This window comes from Aedes aegypti, chromosome 3 (genome assembly GCF_002204515.2).
Source record: "Aedes aegypti strain LVP_AGWG chromosome 3, AaegL5.0 Primary Assembly, whole genome shotgun sequence".
NCBI lineage: Eukaryota > Metazoa > Arthropoda > Insecta > Diptera > Culicidae > Aedes > Aedes aegypti.
In genome coordinates, this window is record NC_035109.1 from 369,493,419 (window position 1) to 369,513,944 (window position 20,526).

General features: G+C 40.5%; 1 protein-coding gene across 10 annotated transcripts in view; it reads left to right on the plus strand.

Annotated features, from left to right (window-relative positions):
- The window catches only part of LOC5568444 (muscle LIM protein 1), a 42,086-nt gene extending 21,798 nt beyond the window's left edge, over positions 1 to 20,288 (plus strand). For 5 of the 10 annotated variants that reach the window (XM_021850569.1, XM_021850566.1, XM_021850568.1 and 2 more), the window contains exons 3-9: positions 5,872 to 6,034; positions 9,447 to 9,561; positions 17,584 to 17,680; positions 17,756 to 17,843; positions 18,178 to 18,474; positions 18,534 to 18,854; positions 18,918 to 20,288. In XM_021850569.1, coding sequence (XP_021706261.1) covers positions 5,872 to 6,034; positions 9,447 to 9,561; positions 17,584 to 17,680; positions 17,756 to 17,843; positions 18,178 to 18,474; positions 18,534 to 18,854; positions 18,918 to 19,194 — 1,358 coding nt within the window. In that variant the 3' untranslated portion in view covers positions 19,195 to 20,288. Of the gene's footprint in view, positions 1 to 5,871; positions 6,035 to 7,163; positions 7,739 to 9,446; positions 9,562 to 17,583; positions 17,681 to 17,755; positions 17,844 to 18,177; positions 18,475 to 18,533; positions 18,855 to 18,917 lie in introns of those variants that run through there. The other 5 variants (XM_021850573.1, XM_021850571.1, XM_021850574.1 and 2 more) reach the window with 2 other exon arrangements.
- The last annotated feature ends 238 nt before the right edge of the window (positions 20,289 to 20,526 follow it).

Sequence of the window (20,526 nt, forward strand, 5' to 3'; positions counted from 1 at the left end):
ATCCATAATCCAGTTTTGAACACTAATTCAGCTGAATGTTACAAAATAATTAAATAGTTGTAAATATCAAGAACAACTTTTTACAAACGCGCTATATCCGTTCAACTAACAAAAGTCCGTTCAAGGCCAGTCACATCCAAAAATCTTTCGGTTCTAATGTTGATAGTTGCATCGATCCTGCTGTTCGACGTTTCCTGAAAGACATTGATGAAAATATCTGGTGGTATATTTCCAGGATTCTCAAGAATTCAAACCATATTTACCTTGAAATAGAAGTAAAATATATTTTCAAGACCGTCTGCTCTCACAGTTCTTGGATACAGTAACAGGCTCGATCTTGAAATTTGAGCTAAACACAGAATGAATACCATATGCAAGTATCGAAATGAATTGGCTACGTGAATGTCACGTGATTGCGATAGGTTAACTACAGTAAAAATTGACGAGTCTTCATTTGGTGTTTATATAGGGTTTGGTAATCATTACCTTAGTCAGGTGAAGTCTAGACAAAATGAATTTGGAATGATCTACGTGATTTTTCCGTAGCAGTGACGTGTGGATTATTTTGAGTGTACATTTGTGTTGGAAGTTTGAGAATCCAGCGTAGCGCGATCAGTGAGTGGAATACAAACATCAGTGTCGCCGCTCGGCGGCCAGTGAGAGAAACTGAATGTTCGAAAGATTGTTGTCTGTACTTTTTGCCGCTGGTGCCAACTGTTATTTGCGGCCTTGGTTCAAATTTATGTTGAAGAAGCCAAAATCTGATTTATCCAAAGATTGAACATCTTAAAATACATGCGGGCTTTCACTGCAAGACAAATGTTTGGTCGCTCTTTGACAATCTGGTTCGGAAAGAAGTTGGGAGTTAAGCATCGAATGTGTGCCGTGTACATAGGGTAAGTGTTCCCTTAGTTGTGGGTGTTCCTATAGTTGCGGTAGTGCCGTTTTCACTGATTTTATTCCATTAGCCACAGAACCTACACTGCCAATCGACGTATTGGCTTGTTGATACACGGAATAGTTCAAAAGAGCGCCCAAATAGCTTGAAAACTGATGAAATCGTACTAAATTTGCTAAAACTGTTATTGCTTGTACCAATAGTTGCGGTAAAGTGTTCCTAGAGTGGAGGATCCCATAAGAAAACAACGGATACCGCAACTATAGGAACATAAATTAAAAATATACCGCAACTAAAGGAACAGTGTACCAATAGTGGAGGCACAGACAAACAGACGTAACACTTAGAACAAATTTCGTTAAAATCCTTCGCCCAGTTCACACCTCATCATCTGGTGAGCATGTCGCACGAAATACTGTTTCGTGCAATAAGACCTGCAGATGGCGGTAATGTGAAACGTCAAACACGAAGAAAAACGATGCGCGCGCCTCTGGTTGTGAGATTTGGAACATGACGAATTTGAAATGATCGTTAAATGAGTGGTCGATGGAAATTTCGTCAGTGTTACGTCTGTTTGTCTGTGGTGGAGGTATTATTTTTCACTGACATGCCGTGGATTACTACGATGAAATAATTTTTCTTATTAAGTCAATGGCCGTTACTTCCCGTTACAACATCATCATGTGCATTAATTGCGCTTCTTGAATTAAGGCGGTTAAATGAAGTTCAATCGCGCTTAGTACCTCCACTATTGGTACATCTACCCTAATCTTTATTTTTACATTAATCTGTTCTATTCCAATGGACTGCGTCGATTTTTTACTGCATATGTGGGCTTTTGGAAGGTCTCTCGCCCGTAACTACGTCTCAAGTTGCGGCATATGATGCATGCTATTTTGAAGCACACTGACTGTTTGTAACAAAGTATTTAATTAGCCCTCATTTGTGATGAAGGTTAACAAAATGTTTACAATAGTAATCCATACAATTTTCTAAGGGGGGGACTGTAGCCTTGAGGTTACGCTTTCGCTTCATAAGCGGAAGGTCATGGGTTCGATTCCCAGCCCCTCCACAAAAAACCCGTCCAGCCACCAGAAGACGCCTGACGGAGGACCGTGCTTTGGGGAACACATCCATCCTCCGTCAGTAACAGATGGTGACTGAGACAAACTGACCCTCTTCGCAGGCAGCTAGCCTCAATAACAGCAGAGCTCTCTCCTACCTGCTCGGTGTGAGAGTAAAAGAGTAGGAAAGAGTGAAAGTAAGATGTATATATAGATAAGTTGAAAATAGATCTGTATCGGTAAAGAAGAAGCTACAGATCAACTGATTCCGGCACAATAGTGGCCACAAGCACAGAGCCTTAAAAAAAAATTCTAAAATTTTTTTGGAGATTTATTAGGATAAGAAACTAAATCTGCGATTTGTTGATTTCTTCCAGGAACAAATTTTGATCTTAATCAATCACCACGGGACTTTTTTTGTTTGAACCAATTATGAGCAAACATGTGTTATTCTATCGAGTAATTAAATTGAGATGCAGGAAAGCTTTCATACGCAAAATATGGTTCTGTACTATATTTTGAACGTTGTAAAGCCTCATTAGAAGCATTGTGTGTTCTGCTGACAATGTGAAAAGATATATTCTATAGCTCACTTTTATAATATTTCATCAATAACGACGGCTCCTCTGTAATCCACTTAAAAAGCCAAACAAATATGTGAAAGAAATTAGTTAATCGCACGAAAATAAAATAAATGATAGATTCGAAATACGGGTCCTGAGTACATTTCAAAAGCTTTCAATCGACAAACTAGAATTACTGCCTACTTAGATTTAGCTCTAAAATCTGTAAGCAAGAAATGTTAAAAGCGAATCACCCCTAGTTGCTTTATGGCTAGCTTAAAAACCTGGATAGGCAATGAATGGTTATAATGTATTCTACAAGAAGAAGTAAAGTCAACATTAGGTAAGCGAGTTTCGTTCAGAAATGAGTGTAGCAACGATTGCTTTATTAACGAGCACGCTTGCACGATCGTGCCTCGAGGCATGACACGTGAGTTCACCATTTCATGTTTGCTGAAAGTAGCAAAAACTGGGTCCACAAGTTTACCTAGATGGAAGTTCCCCTTACGAAAGTAAGGTTCTTGAACTACCGCCACTTGGGCTGTACCATTTTGCATGATTCTGCATTGATCTGAGCTATCCCGACCATTGCCACTACTCAAACTAGGCAATTAGGACTAAGCTTTTTGCAATCTCAGGACGGAAGAGACCAGCAACGAAAAAACAAGATCGGTATCTGTTATCGGTATGGATACCTGAATTTTCAGAGTTTACAATGTAGGGGGAAGAATAAAAAATTACGTCCATCGTTTTTCGGGATTCCTAGACCACCCCTGTCAAACTCTTTCCAATACCTAATACAATTAGGTACTATCACACTTTGCTCTTTGAATAAAAAAAAAAGATCACGCAATCCCACCGCAAATGAACCCCCTTCCCCAATTTCCTCCTTTTCTGGTAACACGCACCGCCCGTTAGACGCATTTTCCACTAATGAGCCGAAAAACACTTGCCAGCCGCAGCATCAACCTGTGGAAAATACTTCACGGCGTGTAGTTTTAATTAACATTTCGGCGATGGGTGGTGCTGCTGCTGTTACTGCCCCGAAATGGGGTCAACTGAAGCGCGCGGCTAGTTGCCAAGAATTTCTCAATTAGAGAAATTTATTTGGCACCATGCGTCTCCATCATGACACGTCCGACATTTGCTAAGGCAGTCTCAGTAGTGGGGCCATGTTTATGCAGTGCGCCGCCTGCTGCGATGCGGACGGACCGGTTGATTTTCCAACGATCTGAACTCAGAAAAGTCTGTGAGAAACGTTCCAGACGGTGCAAAATCGCCTGCATCCGCTTATGCAACAGCACACATGGGGTATTAATTTTTAAAATTCTACTGGGTAAACATCTAATGAGATCCATAAAGGCAAAGTGCCGCTCAGGCAGATAGTTTACACATTGTAGCACAATGTTTATGCCGCAAAGGTGCACGGAAAATTCGATGGTCGAGACCTGAGAGAGAGGAGACAGCTCATTGACAACTGGTTTGTTTTCTCGGCTTCTTTGATTTCTTCTTCTCATGTTTGGGTTGTGCACAATGGTGCGGAGCTGAGAGAGAGGAGACAGCTGGCTTAGATTGCGAGCTCCCAAAAGTCAAGGGAACCTGTCATCAACTGTCACTGGAAAACCGCACATTCGAAGGGCAGAGCGTGAAAAACCGTCAAAATTTGGCCAAACTAAAACTGGATATGATTGAAAATTCAGGTTGTTTTCCTGTGCTCTTGCATATAAAATCGTTGATTATCTAGATATTGTCGATTGGACTCAAATTGCTATGGAATTTTTTTTTATTTTATGATCTTTTTGATAACAAATAGAATGTGAAAATGGTTTTGACTTAGTTTATGCTCTCCGCACCATTGTGCACAACCCAAACATGAGAAGAAGAAATCAAAGAAGCCGAGAAAACAAACCAGTTGTCAATGAGCTGTCTCCTCTCTCTCAGGTGCGGAGAGCATAAACTAAGTCAAAACCATTTTCACATTCTATTTGTTATCAAAAAGATCATAAAATAAAAAAAAAATTCCATAGCAATTTGAGTCCAATCGACAATATCTAGATAATCAACGATTTTATATGCAAGAGCACAGGAAAACAACCTGAATTTTCAATCATATCCAGTTTTAGTTTGGCCAAATTTTGACGGTTTTTCACGCTCTGCCCTTCGAATGTGCGGTTTTCCAGTGACAGTTGATGACAGGTTCCCTTGACTTTTGGGAGCTCGCAATCTAAGCCAGCTGTCTCCTCTCTCTCAGGTCGAGACGTAGGTATAGCTGTGCAGGGATCACATTTTAACTATCTCGTGCAGCTGCCGGCCAAACTATGTGGCGCTTGGTGAAGTGAAGAGTGTGCTACATAACAACACCTACGCAGGGGATGGCTATTTTCGGGGACGAGCTATTTGCGGCCTTGTTGATGCTTAGTAGAAGTGAATGCCGTCGCGCTCAGATTGACCGATCAATCAATCAACTTTTCGAACACTTGAAATTGGGATAAACAATGTGCGAATGATGTATGCGGTTGAGGAAAATCTGGTACGACCTATCTTCAGGCATTATATGTGAGCTACAAACTCTCTTCGACCCCTCTACCGGCAGCTTGATTTTTTACCACGAAAATATATGTAATTTATGCTTTTTTTTTTTTGTTATTTGATATTTCTTCATAAGTTTTCAAAAATCACTTCTTTTTCAAGTTTTGTCTTGATTTTCATCATTGGTCATTTTGCTTTGAAGATATTCCGATGTTCCTGAAGGGACCAACGCTCTCCATATAAAATTTCTTTGATCGCCATTTTGTTTTTAGTTAATTTATTTAAAACAAATTAAATATGGGCTTTATATCGTCACGAAGCTTCTCAAAAATCATGTAAATCAGTTGAGTAGTTTCCAAGAAATCAAATAATGTTTTAAATACCAGAAACTTAAATTCTCGTTAGTTTAAAACGATTGTACCTATTCTTTTTTCACAACAGACTCTCATCAAAGTTGAAGAGCAAAAAATCGAGCTTTATAAAAATTCAGTAGCCTCAGATGTTTACGTGGGGGACAACTTTGCGTCATCCTTGGACCGTGGCCAGGTCCGTCCCACTCGGTGTCATATTAGGTGCAACTTCTAGTACTGCATTTGGTCCCTTATAAGGGTACTGCAAAGATACCCAAGTTTGACAGATTGCAGTACACTTTTCACGGCATTCTAGATTTTTCTCTATTACCTTATGTGCCACAAAATTGTGGGCAACTGCAAGGGACATTGAGTTCTTTATTTCGTCTTTGCCGTGACCATCCCTGAACCAGTTTAATGAATCGGAAACTAATTAAAATCTCACATTCTGTCCTCTCCATCCACAGGAATGTGCGGCAAGATGCTGGACTCGACAAACTGCGCAGAGCACGAGAATGAGCTGTACTGCAAAAATTGCCACGGACGCAAGTACGGACCAAAGGGATACGGTTTCGGCGGTGGTGCCGGCTGTCTATCGATGGACACCGGTGCCCAATTCCAGGGCGAAGGGTAAGTTTCGATCCCAACCTCCCCTCTCAGAATACAATTCCACACCTTCAATGCCCCCCGTTCATGGTGGATCTCTCCTGGGAACGTGTTTCGATTTGTGGGAGAGACATTTTTTTTTTGGTTCCGTCATTGAAACAACAACGAAATGAGAATCGGATTCGTTCAGGGCCTTTCCTTAGACTTGAGCTACCATCCAACCCGGTGCAACGAATGGTAGCGACTTTTTTTTTCTTTCTTTCCACATCAACACATTTCTCGTTCATAAGAATCATTATCCAACTCCTTTTGACGAACCGTGTTGTCGCAACGCCAATCGATTGGTGTTGTTGGAGTGTTTTCTTTGTGTCATTTCCCATGTTTTCGTTTTTTATGTTTGTTTGATTACGCTCCGGCATTGTTCCGTTTGTTTTGTTTTTTGTTTCATATTTTTGTATTATTCAATTATAGTTACTCTAGTTACCTATTATTTATGTCTTAAGATCATAATTATGATCTCGTTATTTCCCGAACGTAATAAACACAGTCTTGAGTGAAATGTTTTAAAGTATTTGTTTCTTAAAATTTCATGCATTTTATTTGAAGAATGAAGTACTATAATTGATAATATTTTCGCTGGTTCGTTTGGTTTTGACTGTTTGAAGTAGGTTAGGAAAAAATGTTCATCTAGAATGGACGGAGGATAAACTTAACGTTGAGAAAAAGTTAATTCCATAAGAAAAAAAAATAACGACTTTTCCTCAATAAGTTCATCCTCATTCTTTTAATCCTAGCCTATGACTTTGATGAAACAAAATGTGGAACTTATTGCAGCTGTCTAAATTTCACACTTCATTCTTCAAATTGTAATGCTCTCAAATGAAATTCCGACCTTTTCTTCGTCCCGAATAGGTTATAAATATGTACACACTCTTCGACTGCATGCTGATTTTATTTCCATTTCTCTGTTTTCCATTTTTTCTTGTTACATAAAATGTGCGACACCTTCAACTACCACCACTACAACCACCACCACCACAACCGCCAACCAATAAAATAAAAACCACCAACCGCAATCGCTACTACAATATCAAATAACCTCCACTGACAACCACCACTGCCATAAAACAAACCAATATTTAAACATTTGCAGCAAGTAAAGTAAGACCAATTGCTGCCAGTTGTTAGAGAGAGGAAAACACCCAAACAAAATCGTTACCCGAATCAAAATCAACAAAAATAAAATCATAAGAATCAATACCCATAGGTGTCCAATTTATGTCTATGTTTAGTTCCATAATTTGTACCATCACTCTTCGAGTATATACGATCCACTTCAAATGCATCAATCAATCCTAGAAGAGAAAAGAGAGCGAATAGTCAAGTAGAAAAATCTAAGCAAGCGTAATTTCCTCCGATCCCTTTGTTTGGCAAGACTGCAAAATGTCACCTTTTGAGCGCGCACACACACAACAACAACAACACCAAACGCAACGACCACTAGATCCAAAAAAGAAAAACACCGACAGGACGCCGTTTGCCATGCAAAAGGAAGCGAGGTTTGGCGAAGAAGAAGAAAACAGGGCTCTCTATTGTTTTGCTTGCTTGATTGCCGTAGATGAGAGGTTTCGTTTCTAGTTTCGTAAAATTTTAGCAGGATTTTTCTTTCGTATTCAATCGTACAGGAAATAAATAAGCTAAGTTTGAGGTTACTTTGAACGGTGAAAGGATTGCGATTGTTTTGTTGAATTATCTATGAATCAGTTTACTTTATAACGATATTTAAATCAAGCAGAGATTTAGTTTGTAGGAAGCTTTCTGGTTTGCGTAAATTACAAGGATTTTTGACAATTTGCTTTAATGTGTAAAAATAAAAGAAGAAAACGAATTTGAATAAAGTCGATTTTGAGTAAACCATTTGTGACTAATTCCATTTGTTATGTACAAAACGAAAATCACACACACACAAACGGGGATTTTTGAATATTTTTGTGAGTACGGGTGAGAAAAAATGGCACCTTAGATTGTCTCGTACACGATTATCACAAATCACGCTTCTGAAAACAACAACAATTAACAAATGCTCGAGTACACAAAAACATTCAAAAACCTTACTGTCGCCGTCTTGTCCAACGACTCCATCCAAGTGACCCTTGAAAAATGTGACGATCATCCAATGAAACAGAAATTCGAACTAGGGCAGACAGCCTACTTCGTGCATCCCGAATTAGTAGCGTGATTGTGTGTATAGAAAATAAAATAAATTGGGTCGTGTCTTGTTGTGTGTTGAAATTACTGCCATCATCCATCAGAGCAAAAAAAAATGTGTAAGCAAGTCAAGCCACACCCCGTAACGTCTGGCGTCTCGTCTCTCCCAGTGTACGTGTATTTTGACAGTTGATCGGTGAGATATTTTGTTCCATGGTGTTTTTGTCGTGTTTTTTCCATAATATGTTGTGACCTAACGTCTCTTCGAGATCTGTGATAATTTTTAAATATCGTTTTCTTACCGATGTGTCTGTAACCCCATTCCTCCGGCAGCCGGTGTCAGCCCCCCATTTTGACAGGTGATCTGCCGAGTTTGTGTTTTTGTTTGTTTTTGTGTCTTACCAACTCTGCAAATGAGTTTTCCGTTTTGCGCTTCCATCACATTCTCACACACAGCATGCACCCACCACTCATCACATCGCTAACTGTCACTTTGACAAGTCAAGTTTCCAACTAACTACCTGTCATTGCCACCAATGATTGCGTCTCCACGGCTATCGAAGTACGATAGACGTTCGGGACAAAATCCTCCTTCACCGTATCCTCTCTTATTTGTAACTCTATCCGCTAAGGGATAAGGAAAGTGCCCTGATGTCGATCTAGAAATACGTTTCAAGCAGTCAAATTATTACGAAAACCATATTGTTTCCGAATCGAGCAAAACAAAATGTCACAAGCGCCATTAGTGAAAGAAACCAAAACGGGGGACTTGTCCTTGTCCCGAGACTAAATTAAGTACGCTTGCCAAAGCCTGACTGACACCTACTCACTTTTGTACTTAATTTCTTCTCCGATGTCCACTTTCTCTAGCTCTCTCTCCTTCTTTCTGCCCTCTTCTCTATCGAATTGAATGAAATTCGTAGTTTCCGTAGAATAAAATACACATCCCAACATGTCAACGACCGAAATTCACTAATTCTCTCTATTTTCTCTCTTTATTTCGTTTTTTGTATTATCTCATTCTCCCCATCATCACCAATTCCTCGGTTTGCACTCTCATCACTTACACGTGCACACACACGTCATCGTCAATAAAAACCAATCCACCCACCACCACAACGACTTTCGATGGTGCACGGAAACACGCACACATACGCCCATCGGCACTCACGAACACACACACACACACACCCACCAATGCCCATCGTTCCCATCATCCGAAACACAGAACTAACGGGCACATTGCCGAGCCGAAACCAGTGGCGAAAGCACCCGAAGGAGAAGGTTGCCCTCGGTGTGGTGGATATGTTTACATGGCCGAGCAAATGTTGGCACGTGGACGAGTGAGTTGATTTTTTCCGTTGTTTTGATTTTGTTTACTCACCACTTAGCGCTAATTCGCATTGACAGTGTAATGCTTGCTAGTAGGCTTTGCTTTCTATTTTTAACTGTGGTCTTGATGCCACCGCTTGTATTTCAGGGCATTGCACGGCAGACGTCTATTTTTCGTTCTAGGCCTTTTCATGTGACAGGTCCATGACTTTTCACAAGAAGTTCCAAATCAGCTGCCCAGGTAGCTTTTTGACAGTTCTCCATAAATGGAAATAACAGCTTCGATTTTGTACCGGTTCTCCACCGGAATAGGCCTTTTCATGTGACAGATCCGGGGGGCCTTCCTTAGCCGAGTGGTTAGAGTCTGCGGCTACAAAGCAAAACCATGCTGATGGTGACTGGATTCGATTCCCGATCGGTTCAGGATCTTTTCGTAATGGAAATTTCCTTGACTTCCCTGGGCATAGACCAATCCAGTTGCCTGCGTAGTAGTGCAATGTTGACAAAATTTTCTTTGTTTGCTGTGAGAACTGTCACAACATTGCTTTTGTTTGCTGTGAGAATCCAAATATAAACAGAATTGCTGCAAAACAACCACTTCCTTGTTGGCCTGCTGTTGACCGAATGCTCAATAACGTCAACCAAACATCGATACGTTTTCATTCTGAGGAAATCGACTTGTGTAAGATTGATTGTGCGTTGGTGTTCGTGGCAGTTTGCTTGGGGACCTCTATAGAATATAATCGTACCTGCCATACGAATGCAAAAATGGCAACTTTGGTAAAGAAAAGCTCACACTTGATAACTGCTAATAAGAACACTAAGCTGAGGAGCAGGCTCTGTACAAGTGAGAATGTTAATGGCAAGAAGAAGGAGACTTGACAGGTCCGTCTATGCATTTATTTACAAACACGAGACTGTCGTCTCCATGGAAGAACTGTCAATGCTTAAAAATCAGTTGATTTGAAACTTCTCGTGAGAAGGCTTATAAACAAATGCACAGACGGATCAAATGCATGAAAAAGCCTATGAATTGGTTTATATCTGTTAGTTCATAAGGCATTTCCGCGAGACGTTTCGAATCAACTGTTTTTTAAGCTTCTTAACAGTTCCTCCATGGAAAAGACATTCCCGTGTACATATATGTACATATCTACATATATACCACTCTTCGACAGTTCCAAACAAATGCATACCTGTCAAACTAAAAGACCTATACATCGAACTGTCATTTCCATGGAAGATGTTTTAGGGTTTTGGGAACTTGAAATCAGAAGACACAGTGTGTTTGTTTGACAAATTGAGACATGAATTTGCGAAAAAATACGCGTTCTAGTGAGACTCGAACTCACGACTCCGTGTACGCTAGACCGGCGCTTTAACCTACTAAGCTACAGAACACCTTATGATTCTGCGGAATAGAAAGCCAAACTGAATCCGAGTACTAACTATGAACACATCTCTTTTCGCAAATCCATGTCTCTTTCGGACTTAGATGCCAAACCCCCACCACGCTCACGTTTGTATCTCCCGATCGCAAGTGAGAGCGAATTGTTTATGGATGCTGAGTTCTTACGCTCTACAGCCGCATACCTATAAGCCGAACACTTTCGGCACGAAATTCAGTATGCGTTGAGCTCTCAGTGCGGTCGCACGCTCTACGACCGACTGCGCCAGGAGGACGCAACTCGGGATACATTAATGAATGTTTGCCCTTTACTGGCATATACCAGATTTGCTAGTATGTCCGAAACATAGTTTTGGGAACTTGAAATCAAAAGACACAGTGTGTTTGTTTGACAAATTGAGACATGAATTTGCGAAAAAAATACGCGTTCTAGTGAGACTCGAACTCACGACTCCGTGTACGCTAGACCGGCGCTTTAACCTACTAAGCTACAGAACACCTTATGATTCTGCGGAATAGAAAGCCAAACTGAATCCGAGAACTAACTATGAACACATCTCTTTTCGCAAATCCATGTCTCTTTCGGACTTAGATTCATGTCTCAATTTGTCAAACAAACACACTGTGTCTTCTGATTTCAAGTTCCCAAAACTATGTTTCGGACATACTAGCAAATCTGGTATATGCCAGTAAAGGGCAAACATTCATTAATGTTTTAGGGGTTTTCAAATCAGCTGATTTGAAACGTCGCGTGAAAAGACCTACACACTCAGTTGAGCTCAGCTAATTTTCATTCTTTCACCGAAACTCGCGAAGCCGAGCCGTCAGCAATTGATATTGTGTATTTAGATTAACTTTTAACCGAAGCTCATATTGCGCATTTCTTTCACCACTGAACTATCGCAAAAGTTTTTACAGATGCGGAATCGCCAATAAAAGTGCGCAATGGCATCGAATCGGGTAGGTGCCTTGGGGGAGACTTATTCTTTGTAAATCAGAGAATAAGTGCTCTGAAGACACCAATGTGATTCGATGCAATCCCGCACTTTTATTCACACTTTCGCACTTATGAGGCCGCACTTCGCAGTCCAGTGGTGAAAAAAATACAAATGAAATGAAATATCTCCCATAAGAGTTTGCCGAAGTTTGGCGTCGGTATTCTACTTAACTAGTGCTACGCCGCCAAAGGCAATTCTTATGCGTCGGCGAACTACCAAATTAAAATGCCGACGCAGAACTTCGCCGAAGTTTTGACTGTCGAACTTCTAAATGTCACTCGAATTGTCAATATGTACGCAAAACATCAAGTTTGTTTATACCATTTTTGCTGAGATGTCAGCAAACGAACTTAAACCGAGATTTGTACAGCTGAGATCGGCATTTTGAGTTACACACTCAGTTGAGCTCGGCAAATTTTCATTCTTTTGTCGAGATCCGCACAGCCGAGCGGTCAGCAACTGAATTTTAACTGATATGTTTGTTTTTAGCAACACCTTTGGGTGCGCTGACATCAAACAACATTCAGCAATCAAACATTAACTGAGATTTGCACAGTTGAGATCGGCATTCTGATTTAGGTGTGTTATCAATATTTTATAAATGTGTAGGGGACCAGGGGTAGTTGGCCCATGATAAGGAAAACCGCAATTTTAGATGCGGAAAACGATATTTTATGCACTTTTTTAATTATGATCGGATAAACAAACATATCTATATAAATAAAAATGGAATGGTGTTTGTATGTCACGAAATGGCTTACGAACGGGTCAACGGATTGGAATGATTCTACCTCCGTTTTGTTCGTCAAGGGTTCCGACGTGTTTGTGTGTATAAAAATCCCAGGAGAGTCACCGGGAAAGTTGGAAAAACGTGCTTGAACGGAACTGTCATTTCGTATGGGACGATCAATATCGTTTTTCAACAGCCTACTTGATGGCTAAACGAAGTTGGCCGGGACCACTAGTTTTCTATAAAATTGCAGGAACAGCTATCCGTTTTAGCTTTTCTTGGATCTATAAATCAATGCTTAACTGCATAGGGTGCCGGTACCAATGGTTGTAACGTACCAGTAGATTGGACTATGGAATAAAACGTTCGTTTTTCGATAAAAACGACCTGCGCTATTTTTGGTGGATAGATCGCTTCTAGTTTAGTCGATTTGCTAAATTTCATCTTTTTATTTTATCAAAAAGTCATATAAATAATTAAGTTTACGCAAAAAAAAATGCTCCCTTGCACCAGTAGTTGCCGTTATGTTTCAATAGTGGATCAATGGTGGAAGCAGTTTTTTAAATAAATATATAAAAATTAAGAAATGTCCCAGAGATGATCTTTATGCTTTTTTCGTAAGATGCTCCGAGGGAAAAATATTAAATCTATGTAAAAAACAACGATTTTGCTTCAAACTTCTTGTTTCATTCCCGAATGTCCACTACTTGAGCATTAGCGCAACTATTGGAACACGTGTAACACTAGTGGCTCAAGCCATTTTATGCTGAAAACATAATTTTGTCACTTTTTTTTATATTTTTCCCATATAGTAGAGGTTGAAATCTTTTTGTTGACGCCAAAAAATCTCCGTAAAGACTTTTCGTTATCATGTTAAGATTTTTTATAGCTTAGGTAGTCCACTAATGGCATCGGCACCCTATGTATTGTTTTATGGCTAACCCCCGCTTGAGTTCGGCGTTACTCGTGCTGAAAACGTACGCTCATATGTTGCATAGATCCGGGCGTTTGTTCAGATGTTATGCGTGATTTGATGCGAATAATGTACATTTGTAAGGTACTAATTTGTGCGTAACTTCAACGTGGCATTACGTTTGGTAGAATTTGAATTCAAACGGCTGTTTGCATGTAATACATACTACAGTCGAAGCTTGTTATAACGACATCGCAAGGGACCGTCGTAATGAAGAAATGTCACTATAGAGAATAAGTATAACATCAAAATATTGTTCAAGGGACTGAAAAATGTCGCTATAGAGAACTTTTGTCGCTATAAAAGTTGTCGTTATAACGAACAGTGCACAAGTTGGCTCACGGTGATAGTTTCAGAAATTTGGTTATTTATCGACCTCAAAAATGACCTTGAAAATCGCACAAAATTGCAACGAAAACAGCAAAAAACGTTTTTTTGCAATTCCGCATTATATGAGCCTACTTTTTATGAATAGTATGGATAGCATAACGGCCTACTTTTCCTTACAAAACAAACAGTGCTGAAAAGTGCAACTTTTCAGCACTCAAAACGGTGCTGAAAAGTAGCACTTTTCAGTACTATTTTGGTGGCAGTAAATTAGTTATCGGTGGCTCTTCATACGAAATTCATCGAATTACTTTGTGGTTCTCAATTACTTTGTCTACAAGACTACGAGTTTATATCCATTGGGTGATCCGTATCCGTTGGTGAGCCATACCGACATGGAATCGGTTCGTCCAGTGAACGTAGAGGCGGTTGGTAAGCCAGATCAAAACTGACCGGAACTTCGTGTTCCCACACGGTTTGGGTAGGAAGTTTGACGCATGGTAAATAACTGTACCTACAACACAAACGAAAACTGCAAGCGGCGTTTTACCTGGTCCGATCACGAATAAACAATCAAGAGCCGTTTAAGTTTGAGTGAAGTGAAAAAAATGTGACATTCATGTTTATGATCATAGATACTACTGCATCACCGCCTACCTGATTGAAAATACAGAGTCGCTGCTACGCATGGCTGTCCATGTGGATTCTCTTTTAAATTTTGATTGTGCTCCAAGAAATAATCCAACTGAAACGACATGTTTCGTAATTGCAAAAAATGTTGTATGCAACTCGTTGCAAAACTCGATTTTTTCAGCACTCGTCGTATTTATCCAACTCCGCAAGCCTCGTCGGATAAATGTACGACTCGTGCTGAAAAAATCATCATTTTGCAACTTATTGCATAAATAACTATTATACATTTTTTACGTAACACTTAAAAATATATTTGGAGAAGCATTTTTATACATTTTCTATAATCTAGGGTAAAAAATAGCATTCTTAAACACATCGTTCGTCCAAATCGAGGGTGGCGTATTTTGCCCCATATGGGCAAACTACCCCCAGTTCCCCTACTGCGATCATGTAAACTTGGATAACGCGTTACATCGCGAGGGATCGATAGTACTACTAGAAGCAAGGTATCTATGGGACTCTGCACTGTTTTGATTGTGCATGGGATTTTGACATTTACTGGCCTTGCTGTTTACAAATTTTATGTAAGAGTGAAAGAGAGAAGAAGATTTTCGTGCAAAGACCCATACCTTGACTAGAAGCGGTACTCGTTCTAAGCCCGCCTACTACGTCTTTATTTTGTCTTTGGTGCAATACCCAAAACCGTTTTTTTGTAGCTTGATCGAAAGAGCATATTTTTCTAAGTAAACACGATTTTATTGCGCTTCTTCTTCTTCTTCTTCTTCTTCTGGTCGTGAAGTCTCAAATACACCCACTGATAAATGGTACAGCATACCTATTTGCTATAACGCCAGTCGGTTTTTCATTGGGAATCAGTTTATTGCGCTTCAATAGTGGTTATCACGCCCGATGGTATGGGTGCCCTAGTGTAAATGTAGTTGTGAACCTTAGAGGAAAACAATATGCACTCTGTCTCGAAAAACACCCAGAATTCGGGTATAAATTTCTCAAATTGGGTAATATTTCCATATGCATTTTGATGAGTCTGGAAAGCGTGTGCAAGTTTCTTTGAGGAAAACTGAAACAAACTGTGTATGACGAGCGTATGCTAGTCTACGTGTGTTCAAATGTCACTAAGCTTAATACCTTAATTTTGAAAGATTTCAATCCTTCGATGCAGTGACATTCGAATTTACATAATAACAGCTCGTCCCGAAGTAAAATTTGCCGGGGGGTAGTCCAATAGTGATTTCCATACTAATTTCAAACGTGTTTTAAAAATAGTTCCAGGTCACGGAAAATTGTGAAACTTTCGATTTTAGTTGAATTTTGAACATAAATATATTCAGAATATGTAAGGAAGTGGGTACCCCTAAACAAGCTTCAAAGCTTGCAGATTAGTGCTGAAACCTGACACAGAAATTTGACGTTTACAATAGAGAAAGGTGATTAGTTTTCAGGTAGCCTTATTGTCATGTTTCTCGTAACATTAGCTGCATTTGTCTTTATTTCTCCTTCTATTTGTCATTACGTCTCGAAATGTACAACTTCGCAGCGTATCTCACGAGCCTTTCCATCAAAGACGAAATAAAGAGATAGCTCATATATTTTCCCAATGTTTTATGGCTCATGATGTAATAGAGTCAAACTAAGAAAGCAGAAAAATTCACAGTTTTTTGTAGATTGATCAAAAGAGCACATTTTTCTATGTATAACACGATTTTATTGTGCTTTGAAGATATTGAACAACTCTTAAAAATAATGAAATCACTGCGGACGTAATTCACATTATGACTGAATGACACATGATGTAAGTGATGAAATGACGTAAAAATGTGTTCTGAAAGATGTATTGAACGAAATATGTAATGTTACATGATGAAGAACATGAAAACGATGCCACACATTTCCCAAATCCGACACTATCGTATTTAAAATGTGACACAAATTCACGTCATTTGGCTCGCTTTTTTTATGTGCATCCAGAAGACGTAAAATCACATGATTTTTTCGGAGTGTGTTGATAGTATAAATGATTAGAAAAGATTTCAATCCGTCGACTCAATGACATGTCAATTTACATAATGACAGCTCGTCCCGAAGCAAAATTTGCGAAGGGGTTGTTCAAAAGTGATTTCCATACTAATTTCAAACGTGTTTCAAAAATAGATCACGGAAAATTGTGAAATTCTGGATTCTAGTTTAATTAACGTAGATTAATTAACGTAGATTCATAATATGTAAAAAAATTGATACCCTTACCAACCCTTAACAATCCAATTTGTTCAATTTTGGTCCTGAGGAATCAATTGTAGTACTGGAAGTCCTATTTTGAGCCCGACTAAAACTTTTTAATTTCATCAATACGTCTTAAGTTTGTCTTTGAAGATGCTTTATGCTCTTCCAACCTGAAAACATCCTAAACCGATGGGATTCAAACTCAGCATGTCTTTGAGCTATGTGGACCCTCTAGCGCCATTTGTAGATCTGGTTACACTAAACCGTATTTCATGAAGTATGACTCCCAGATGGGTATGGATTCCTTGGAAAGTTTTCCAAGTGCTACCTACTTTTGCGCCCGTTTGCAGTCTGCTTGATGCTATCGCCTCACACCCTCACCCACAATGAAATACGCTTCCCTTACCGCCTACACTAACCGCCAAAAAAACTCGCCTAACCCGCAGGGCTACCACCGACGCTGCTTCAAGTGCTTAGTGTGCAATCGCACCCTCGACTCCACGATCCACTGCGATGGTCCGGACAAAGAGATCTACTGTCGAGGTATAGTCGAAACTCACAGCGATCTCTCGCAAAAAAAACACGATGTAGTTGTTGTATTACGCTTACTTGAAGCCATTTGTATACTAAAAATCTGGTTTTGAAAGTCGCTAACTGTCTGCGAAAGACGTATTCATCATCTCTGTATCTCTGTACGTGTCTGTTGGTTGATTGTGTCTTCTGCAGGCCTACCACAAGGGATGCTTCAAGTGCGGCGACTGCAAGAAGAATCTGGACTCGGTGAACTGCTGCGAGGGACCGGATCGGGAAATCTATTGCCGAGGTTTGTTCGGTTTTGTGGTAACTTTGTGGTTGTCCATCGTATGTTAAACCTTGTTCCATGTTGTTGTCTTCACAGTGTGCTACGGCAAGAAGTTCGGCCCCAAGGGCTACGGCTACGGTCAAGGAGGTGGAGCCCTGCAGACCGACAGCTCCGATCTGTCTGGGTAAGTGGGGGTTTCTGTGGGAATGTTTTCGACGATGTCTGGTATTGGTCACTAACTGCTACGAACTCTTCAGTGTTCAATGTTTGATGAAATGACAAGTTCTAAAGTTATACTTTTGCGCAGGATGCTACGCCAGTAGATTCGGTTCACGCGGGTATGGCCACTCGGGTATTTCCTTCCTCGGGTTGATGTGTGACGCGAGGGATCTAGAGTTTCAGAGGTACAGTACCCGTTACTTCGTATCCGTGTCGGCTAGTGACTACCAGCATCCTCTTGTGGCCTTTCGTAAAACGATGGTTTAGTGTTGATGATCTAAAATGCCATTTCTCCACAGTGACTACACACCTAAGCCATCATCCGTCGATACGACTGTTATCAAGGCCTCACCCGGACAGGGCTGTCCACGTTGCGGCGGTGTAGTCTTCGCTGCCGAAATGGTGCTGTCCAAGGGACGCGAATGGCATCGCAAGTGTTACAAGTGCCGTGACTGTACCAAGACACTGGACTCGATCATCGCCTGTGACGGCCCGGATCATGATGTGTACTGCAAGACCTGCTACGGCAAGAAATGGGGACCACATGGCTACGGATTCGCCTGCGGATCCGGATTCTTACAGACCGATTGCATGACGTAAGTCAACCGGCGTTTTTAAGAATGCGGAATTGACTTACAGTGAGTTTTCGTTACAGAGAGGAGCAAATGGCCTCTCAGAAGCCATCGGTTCCCATCGATACGACGAGCATCAAGGCTCCGGCCGGTCAAGGTTGCCCGCGTTGCGGAGGAATGGTGTTCGCGGCTGAACAACAGCTTGCCAAGGGTACCATGTGGCACAAGAAGTGCTTCAACTGTAACGAGTGCCACCGACCACTGGATTCGATGCTGGCCTGTGATGGACCAGACAAGGAAATCCACTGCCGAGCATGCTACGGAAAGCTCTTCGGACCTAAGGGATTCGGATTTGGACACACTCCCACTCTGGTGTCCACCGAAGTGCAAGGCACTCCGTTCCAGTAAGTCTTCGGTAGTCATTACGTGTCTAGACCGTTACTAACATCGTTCTTCTTTTGCTACAGTACCGAGTTCAACCCGATGAATGGACCAAAGGCCAAGGACGGCAAGGGATGTCGCCGTTGCGGATGCACCGTGTACGAAGCCGAGAAAATGCTCAGCAAGAACCTGGTATGGCACAAGCGGTGTTTCAGCTGTTTCGACTGCCACAAATCGCTGGACTCGACCAACCTCAACGACGGACCCAACGGAGAGATCTACTGCAAAGGCTGCTACGGTCGAAACTTTGGTCCACGCGGCGTCGGATATGGCATCGGCGCCGGCGCGCTAACGATGGTCTAAATCCTTCGTCCCCATCAGAGATAGATTCGTTGATTTTCTTTTTTATATTATTACTATTTTTATTTATGAAACTAAATGTGTATTCTCGAGCTTCTCCATTTTGGAAGCTTCCAGACTTGATCGCTGATATTCCCTTTAAACTCCCTTTTTTGAAGTGTATAGAGAGCTCTGACAAACCAACCAATGCGTAAGATTTAGGAAACAACTTTGCTGCTCGCCCAAAAACATAAGCCTTTATGAAACTAACCTCCCTTCGATCCACAAGCCACCTTTTACAACACAAAAACAAACAAAAAATGAGCAGTTCAAAGCGTCCAGACTTAGCGATTACAATTGCGAACGACCAGGACACGAACCTGCGATCACCGTGAAAAAAGCAATTCAAACTATCAAACGAATACCATCCTCCTCCCATCCTCCTTCCCCCTTTCCTGTAAAAATCCATCAATTTTCATACAAACTCGACACACAATATTTAACCATTTGCGCTGATGTAGAATTCACTTTACCCCTTGTCCAAAATCCCGACTTAAAACCCTACACTTTAGGCGAGTAACAGTATAACAAGTGCGCTTTGTGAGAGATGAATGGAAAGAAGCAACCCGCCCCGCGCTTTCGGTGAATTTTTCTAATCAAACTTTGAACAAAATAACCACACAAACACATTAAACTTCAAACCGTAGCTAGATAGGTTGAATGAATTGAAATGAAAGAATAACGATCGAATATATTGTTAGTGTAAGACACCCCCCTAAGCCAAAGATGGAAGAAAGTGCTTATCCCCTTCCTACCCTAGGCGGATATCGTCCGTAAAGTAGTATGCGTCCCTTTTCCATTTTCTTCCGCCGATTGCAAAGAAAAAACAAGTGAAAACAAAGATCTTTTTATATCACATTTTTGATTATCATCATTACTGTAATAGTCTGTCGGTTTTTTATTTAACTATTTGCTAATTAATAATAAAAACCCATATACAACGCGCTAGGTTAGGTATTACTTACGTAACGATGATTCTTGTGGAGAATGGAAACACAAGCATGCAATCACACACACAAAAAAAAACTATTTATTCAATAAAGAGAAACTGCTAAAAACAAAATGGTACTTACTTTTATTCCTGACATCCCTAGCGATGTATAGATCGCTTCCGCCTGGTCATGTTGCAAGGTCGAATATTGAAATCTTGTAGTACGGTATCATCCATGTCTTTGATGAATACATCTGAAGGGGAGTAGGCAATGACTCGGACAAAACCATTCTGAAATAAATTATACAGAATCATAAAATTAATACAGAAACAGAACAGAAATTAGAACAAATAATTTTAAGGAA